The sequence below is a fragment of the Alligator sinensis genome, unplaced genomic scaffold (genome assembly GCF_000455745.1).
Source record: "Alligator sinensis unplaced genomic scaffold, ASM45574v1 scaffold407_1, whole genome shotgun sequence".
NCBI lineage: Eukaryota > Metazoa > Chordata > Crocodylia > Alligatoridae > Alligator > Alligator sinensis.
Genome location: NW_005842464.1, coordinates 1007659 through 1016078, shown reverse-complemented (window position 1 = coordinate 1016078; position 8420 = coordinate 1007659). Strand labels below are relative to the sequence as shown.

General features: G+C 53.1%; 1 protein-coding gene across 1 annotated transcript in view; it reads right to left on the bottom strand.

The window, feature by feature from the left end:
* Positions 1 to 562: 562 nt before the first annotated feature.
* CTSH (cathepsin H) overlaps positions 563 to 8420 on the bottom strand; it is an 11799-nt gene continuing 3941 nt past the window's right edge. Inside the window, exons 8-12 of the mRNA XM_006030806.3 lie at positions 6049 to 6130; positions 5889 to 5957; positions 4776 to 4882; positions 3657 to 3782; positions 563 to 1479 (exon numbers count right to left, since the gene is read on the bottom strand). Of these exons, the coding sequence (XP_006030868.1) occupies positions 1404 to 1479; positions 3657 to 3782; positions 4776 to 4882; positions 5889 to 5957; positions 6049 to 6130 (460 nt within the window). The 3' untranslated portion in view covers positions 563 to 1403. The remainder of the gene's footprint in view (positions 1480 to 3656; positions 3783 to 4775; positions 4883 to 5888; positions 5958 to 6048; positions 6131 to 8420) is intronic.

Here is an 8420-nt window from a genome sequence, read left to right as displayed (position 1 = left end):
ACACGTTTCACTTAATGCATGGCAACTCTGATTTTGGGCATGGATGGATGTAGTAACTGCACCGAAATCAAACAACGTAGGCTCTTAAGATGCAACCGATATGTCAGCAGGCTTCTAGAGTGATACAGGTGTAGCTGAGCCCTTAGTGATTTAGCTAAGATGCATCAGCTGATGCTTGCTAATTAAAAGGTAGGTTTGTCCAGAGCCTCAGGACCTGTCATTACAAGCCTTTTATCCCCCTAAACTGCACGGGACCATCACAGCTGCTCCAAAATCAGCAACGTCCCTCCAACACGGTCATCGGCATTGCCAGTTCTTCACCTAAGACTTAACTGTATAAACATCTTCATGTTCATTTAACTGTGTCCCCACTCAGAGTCTGCATTCATTTCAAGTATTTAGGTGTTCTATAGGACAAACGCCCCCCAAACCGCGGTGCAGACCAGTGTTTACAGTCCGGAAAGCACAAACCTGGTCCTGGGGGAAGGGAAAAATGGCTCTGGCTGTTAATGGATCATTTTTCACAAGCTACAAATTCCCCAAAGAAACACTGAGAACAGGAAACACAATACTGCCAAAGTGACAGGTTGTTTTTATTCAACGCCATAAATCGCTGCAACGTTTCAGCAGTGCGACCCGGACACGAGCCGGATGCAACGCTGGCGGCATAGCCGAGCTGAGCCCTCTTACAGCTCACCGTGCTAACATCACAGACACTAAACGTTCTGTTTTTTACACCAGTTTTGTAGAAAATCGTGAATTCCTTTGAGTCTTCATTAAAATAGTCTCTGAGATCTTAAAAAAATAATCACCTCTTCAGCTTTAATGAAAATAGACTTAAAAACTCATAGCACTAACTTTTCTGAGGAAGGGAGAAATTCAGTCTTGGCAAGGAAGTAGGAGTGCCCTGGAAGTGAGGTCTTCTGAAGTGTGGACGGGGAGGAGAGGCTCCAGTTTCTAACTGGACTGACACCGATAACGTGGCACATCGGGTATTTTCCAGGTGCTTCTCCAGCACTGTCTAACCCACTGCAGCCAAGCGTGGAGAGGCTGGTCACATACGTGTCAGCGCCCACGCCCAGCAAATGGGCAAGTCAGGCATAGAGATGCAGAGCACGTGGTGCTGTGATATCAGGGCTGGGATCGGACGGTGAGTTTCCCCGGCATTTGCAACGTGCCGCGATGCGGGCAGATTTATTTACAGGAAACCCACCGGCCTCAGGAGGGCAGGTGGAGGGGTGTGAGATCCAGCTCCTCCAGTGAGCTCTGTGCAAACAGTCGGGCAGAGCTCACGGCAGGATCGGGACCTCAGCGGAGTTAGCCCCATCCCATGTCTCTGCTGCTAGGACTGTGGTGTCTGAGGGCCCTTTCCTCTGCCCACCTCCCCCGGCCGTCGGCCCATCTTAGACCCAGGGGATGGGATAAGAGGCGCAGTCAGCAAGGCCACACATGTTCTTCCCACGCTCGATGTGGAAGTACCTGAAAGCAGAAGCAAACCCGTGTTAGCAGGCATTCGCCCGCAGTAGCCCAAGACATGGCTGATGGAGGCACGAGGCTGTGCTGTCCCTGGGATCCTGGTACCACGGACACAGCCCCGCCGGCACTGCTGTGCTTCAGAGCCGCTTCTGACCTAGACCGGGGTGGACGGGGGGCGCAGGGGTGCACCCCCCTTTGATCCCCGCTCCACCCAAACTTTAAAACCAGCTGCTCAGGAGGGCTGTGGCATTTCTATTGTATTCAGGCAGCACTGAGAGAGTCAATTGACTTCATGGCTCACTATCACCCCCCAAAAAAATCAGCATCCTGATTCCTGCTAATCTCTCCTCACTCCACAGGTGTTAATGACCCTCTCTCGTTTCCACTGCTATCGATGTTGCACTATTCAGACTATCTTTTCTTCTGCAATGCTGCTGTTAGGCCTTTCTGATCATGTCTCTCCCATCTCACAGCCCTGCAAACTGTTTTTAGCTCCAGCTAAAAACCTTAAGGTGTGGGCGTATGAACTCAGGTGTGGAAATGACTGACAGCGAAGCATCTGTGGCGCTGTCAGGATGCTCCGGAAGGCTAGGTTTTGTTCGGTGAATCTGTATACGAGCTTCAGTTTCCTCTGTGCAAAAATGAAGTTGATTTCCTACCTATGGCGACTTGTTACCATCTGTAACTTTCCCTGAGCCTGACGAAAGGTATGTGAGCCCAAAAGCTTGCAGAAAAAGATCTGTTTTGGGGTTTTTTTGCAATGTCTCAGTTGGTCTAATACGAGGTACCCCATCTAGATCCCATCTAGATTTTTGCATTGTATAAGAGAACTATCGTGACCACAGGGCAAATGACACAAGAGCTGTTGCCCTGGCTGCGGCCACAGCTGCGGATGGTGACCAGGTGTCAAAGCTCCTCCGGAGACTCCTGCAGACCCTGCTGCTGGGATGTCTCCAGCGTGTGTGAACGACCGCAGCGGCAGCAGTTCCCCTGCTCTGCGTGTGGCAGTTTTGGGTGTGATGCCTCATGTTGTGTCAGGGCTGGCTGTGTAGTGTTGATAAGAAGTTAGACGAGGGATCTGCACAGGGCGGTTTGCACAGGGCTGACCCTGCCTCAGGCAGGGACCGGTCTAGACGTGACCGCTGGAGCTCCTTGCCAGCCCCACGGCATTATGATTCCAGGGCTATTTTGACTATTTTTCACCTAGTGTTTTTTAAGCTTTGTATATAACCCAGCAAATGGGGGCACATTCCAATAGTCATACTTATTTTTGCTCTTGTCTTAAACTGAGTAATACAGCGCTGCCCCTAGAATATCAGTAATGCTTCTAGTTTCTCTTTAGCTGGAGAAAAAACGTGCGGTGTTGCACGTGACCATGCGCCACACCAGCTGCACCCTGCTTCGCGAAACCCCAGCTCTGCCAGGCCTAGACCCACCTTGGGATCTACCACATGTGGGATTTCACCCAGAGACGCCCTCCCGCACACGGCTCGCCATCACAAGCCAGTGCAGCTAGTGCAGATCCAAGCGGAGCCCAGCCATGCCCTGGCCTGACACACCTCAGCACGAGACACAAAACAGGACAAGGAGCAATGGGCTCAAGCTGCAGCCAGGGAGGTTGAGGTTGGATGTTAGGAAAAACTTTCACTAGGAGGGTGGTGAAGCGCTGGAGCAGGCTTCCCAGAGAGGTGGTGCAGCCTCCATCCTTGGAGGTGTTTAAGACCCAGGTAGATAAAGCCTTGGCTGAGATGATGGAGTTGGGGCTGGTCCTGCTTGAAGCAGGGGGCTGCACTAGATGTGACCTCCTGCGCTCCCTCCCAGACTGACTCTCCTATGACCTGGGTTGCAGACAGGCCCAGGGAGCTGGCTGTAACCCCCAGGGAAGAATTGCCCCAGGAGCTTTGGGGCTACAAGCCAGTGCAAAGTAGCTGCAGCAGAGGACGAAAACTGGACTCAACCCCTCACACTGAGAGCAGTTTCCAGAGCAAAACCTCAGTGCTAATTCCTCAGCTGCCGCCTGGCCTTGTCGCCCTTAGCAAGCCCGGATGACCAGCTGCAGCGGAGAACTGATCAGCAAGCCGTCGCCCCGTGCACGGGCCAGAGGGAAAGTGGCTGCGGATCGGATCCAACAAGACCATGGTGTGGGCAGTGGGCATGGGCACTGGTCAGGGGCTGCTTACCCATCCATGCCCCAGTACGTGCCCCACGAGTTCTTGACGATCCAGTAAGGCATCCCGTTTTCCACGCCATATCCGACAGCCAGGACCGCGTGGTTCACCTTGTCCGGGGTCTTCTCGCAGTGCGGGCTGCACACAACAGATCCACATAAAGCAAACGCAGTTCACGGAGCCTCCTCCTCGCTCAGCTGAGAGCACGGGCTAGCCCCAGCTGCCCCCGACCCTCCTGTGCTGCTGCCTCATGTTTCTGGGAACCCGGTTATTTAACTCCCAGCTTCCTTCCCCTTTTAACTTCTGTGCAAAAAAGCCAGCAGAAAGCAGAACAAGAAACCAGCCACCGACCGGCTTCAGTGATCTTAGTCCCAACAGGAGCTACAGATTCGTACCCCATTACCCGGACTAGCCCCTCCAGGTGCTAACTGCCTTGTTCATCTCAGCTGATCCAACCGACCCCCTTTTCTACCTCTCTCAGCAGCGTCTTTCCTGCCCCTTCCCGTCGATATAAAATCTCTTCTCCCCACTAGTCCATTCCTAGCTGCTGACAAGCCAAGTGGTTGTCCACAAAGGCTCTGTAAGAGTGTGTCTACATGTTCATTCATGCACTTTGGCTAACGCACATTAGATTTAGTACTTCCATTGTGAGGTACATTATCCTATTTTAATGCACACTAGCGAAAGCACGCTTTTTTTGGTGATGCTTTAATGTGCATTAAAATAGGCTAATGCACATTAAAGCACGTGTATAGATGCAGCCTAAGAGACTGCGTGGGCCTGGGGAAAGATGAGGCCAAAAGGGAACGGCAGTGGAAAGACTGGCACTTCTTATTCAAGAGTCATTCAGCCCATGCCTTTGTGGTGTTCACCTGGACTGCAAATGAAAAGCAAAATTTTATCTTTTGCAGTTGTTGGGGGGCAACACATTTGTGAGAGGATGATTTATGTTTTCAGACCTTTATCATAAGTATCATTTAAAAAATCATGCCTCTGCACCTGCCGGTCTCTCAGGTGCCACCCCTCTGCTAGGGGCAGGAGCAGGGACTGCGCTGATGGAAACCTGCCAGGGGAAAAAGCAACTCCAACATGGCTCCTGTTCGCGGCCTGTCCCGCGCCCGGGGCACTCACTTGGAGTAGATCCCTTTGGAGTACTGCATGAAGTCCTCGGTCACTTGGAAAGCGAAGCTCACGGGGTTGTGCGTGCCCACGGCCTGCATCATGCCCAGCTCGTCGTACTGCAAGGAGACCGCTCTCAGCATCAGCTGCATTTTGGCAGCGGTTGCTACAGCCCAGAAGCCCCGTGCAGGCGGGCGTGGGGAAGCTGGCAGAGCACGTCAATGCTCTTTCCATGTACAGGTGAATTAGGAGAGGGGCATGGACTGAGGACATGTGTGCTCCCCACGCTGGGCATCTCCAATATCTGCCGAGCCAAGCTTGCTCCCAGCAAATCAGAGACTCTGCTCTGACTTTGGGGAGTGGTTGCAGACACCGAAATGCCTGAATTCTCCCCAAAAAATGCACTCGCCTGCTTTTGTAATGCATCGTCAGAGCTTGAAGATGGAGCCAGGGAAATGCAGGGAAACCCCTCTCTCTTCCCAACCTGGTTCATGAACAATTCCCACGGGCCACAAGCGAGGTGGAGCGGGATCTCCCTGGCATGGGACCTGGTCCTGAGCGTGCACAGACTGTTGTGCATGTGTTAGGGGCATCATGCTGCAGGCGCGATGGAGAAGCGTGTGCCAGGAGGTGGGGGCATGCTGGGAGCGGGGAGCTGGGATGAACAAGGGCAGCAGAGAGGAGGGAAACGCACTGGAGCACCCCCGAGCAATGCGGGACACGTGCCCCCGCAGCACCAGCTGCCAGTGCTGTAATTAGTGCCTGGAAACCCTCCCCCAGCCTGACACCCACACTGAGGACTTCCAAAAAAAGAAGAGAAACAAGCTATTTCCAGGTGCAGCCGGCAGCAACGGAACATACTGACTGCCGGGCGCTAACGCTGCTCCTCCCATCCACGGCGGAGCGGATCCATGGATCTGGCCCCTCTCTGCACCTGACACCAGTGGGAGTGGGGAAGAGCCTTGCAGAGAAACACCGCTCTCATAGGGACGGTGCTCATGGCCGCCCTGGCAACCCGCCCGGTCCCCGAGCCCAGGGGCAACCCGCAGACTGGCCTAACTGGGGCTGCCGGGAAGGAAGGCTTCACGGAGCCTCTGCCGGTTGCATCTGATCTCCCAAACTCACCAGAGTGATGTTGACGACCTCCTTGACGAAGGCGATGGCCTTGTCGGGCTGGAACTTGCAGGTGCCGTTCTGTGCAAACACAAGGGAACGCGTGTTAAACCCTGCTCTGGCGCTAGCACCCGGGGTGCCGTGGACGGCTTTGCTGCAGTGACAAGGATACCTCTGCCCGGTACGGGTACGTGTCCTCTCCCATCAGCCCCTTGTTGTACAGGATGTACTCGAAGGCCTGGCTCGGCAGCCCCCTGCAAAACAGCACAGCAGAAGGGGGACTTAATGACACAAGAGATGCTGCCAGATGAAGGCACGGCTCTTTTCCCTGCGAGGATGAACCTGGACATAGCTGCGCTGTCTGAGCGCTTGCGTTGGGGGATACATCCGGTGCCCCCAACGGCAAGGCACAGCCTCCCCTCCTAGCCCTTGATGCTCCCCGGGGCCTCCGTGCCACGGCTCTCCCCTCTTCCTCAGCTCGAGTGGTAGAAAAGGGCAGTAAATGCCCTTGGGCCCTGCAGATCCAACTCAGGCCAAGCCCAGGGGAGACCCTGGGGTCAAGGTCACCCTTGCTGCACAGGTCGGGTCCTTCTGCTGAGTGTGCTGGGCCCTTTCCTGGCTGCTCTTGCAGAGGTGCTCAGTGGGGTGGTCTCAGTGCCTTGTGCTCTTGCCTCTGCCCAGTTTGGCCCCTGCGCCTCAGAAAGGATCTGGGAGAACTAGAGAAGGTGCAGAGAAGGGCAGCAAGGAGGATGAAGGCTATGGAGGGGCGACTAACGAGCCCAGGCCTGGTCTGCTTAGATAAGAGACACCTGATGGTGAGTCATGATAAAATACGAAATGGAGAAGAGAAAGACAATAGAAGCTTATCACTGACTGTCTGTCACAAAATGAGAATCAAGGGTCACAAAACGAAATCAGGAGGCAGCAAATTCAAAACTAACACAAAGGTTTTTCACACAGCGTGGCGTTAGCGTATGGAACAAGATGTGGTGGACACTGACAGCTGAACCAGCTTCAAAAATGGGGCTTGGAGGAAAGGGCCATCAGTCTCTGCTCTCTGCCATTGTGAAACAGGAGACTGGGACCTAGGTTTAACCCAGGGAATGGCAGCTCATATGTTCTTGGGTGCCTTTAATCCTCATTAAATTAAATAGGTTTATAAAATTTAAACTTGCTTATTTTGGAGCGTTGCGTCAGTGTTTGCACACACTTGGCTTTCAAATGAATTAAGCCCAGTCTCCAGCTGGCGCCTCAAGAGAGCAGGATGGTCCAGTGCTGCCCCCCTAGCCTGGGATCCCCCACCTCATACCCCATGCCCGTGCCTATGCTGCAGGGAGCTGGCAAGCTGCTCCCAAAGCTTTTAAGCCGAGGTTACACACACCCTCATCCAGGATGGTTGACAGGCAAGGTAGTGATGCATCTTGACACACTAACTAAGGCACATGGAGAGAGCACAAGCTTTCATGAAACCAAGTTCATGCCACCGGGTGCTGTGAAAGACCATGCAGAAAGCAGGGTGCAAGGAGGAGAGGGAAATCACAATATGAAAGATGGTTCAGACAGGGCTGGTCCTGCCTGGAGCAGGGGCTGGACGGCTCCTCCTGCGGGGCCTGCCAGCCTGGCTCTACGATTCTAAGGGATTTCTTAATTTTATTTGATTTCATTTTAATTTAATATACTTTTATTTTATTTTTGCAATTTTTACTTTGAGCAACAGCAGAAGGAATATAGGGGATCCATGTATTTCTTTTTGTCCACTCTCAACTCTGAGCCTGGCTGACAGATGGGCTCCAGCGGCAGGGTCACTGCCAAGACCTTGTTGCCTCTGCCCTGCTGGGGGTTAGGGGCTGGCAGCTTTGCCATCAGCAAATGTACTGCAAAGTGTCTCAACAAATGGAGACGCTCTTTCATCTGCAGGAAGGCAGGCGTGCTGGTGGGCAGGGCTCAGCCTTGTTGCGTTAGAAAGCTGCAAGTTTAATTGACACTGGGCACATCTACACAAGATGCTAACTGTGCAATAGCCTAATAACACTGTGTAGTAGCATGCAGGGCAAAACCATGCTAGTACGCTAGTGTGCAGTAGTATTAAGCTACCGTGCACTTATCATCACTAAAAGCTGTGTGCTGGTCCTAACCCAAGTTACTGCACATTGATTTAGTTTGGCACTTGGTCAAGCAAGTACTAAACTTGATGCGCAGTAACGACGGTGCATTAATGAACATGTAGACATGCCCACTGCAAGTGGTGGTAGAGCTCGGTAGGGCGTCAGAGTATCCACCATTGTCAGCCAGGCACTTGTTATAGAGCAATGCACATGTGTGCACACCGGGGTTTCAGACCGCCGGTATTACCTGGTTAAACTGCAGTCCAGGCAGCGGGCTCGCATGGGAGACACTATTGGGTGTTTCAGCGTTTGGTCAAATGTTCTGGGCATTTTCCCCCCAAGGTACAAATATTTCACCCTCTCTAGCCCCCTTCTCCCTTGAGATAGGACCAACGTGGTGCAAACCCCAGACAGGCCGCATCCCAGGTCCTCGGGATTT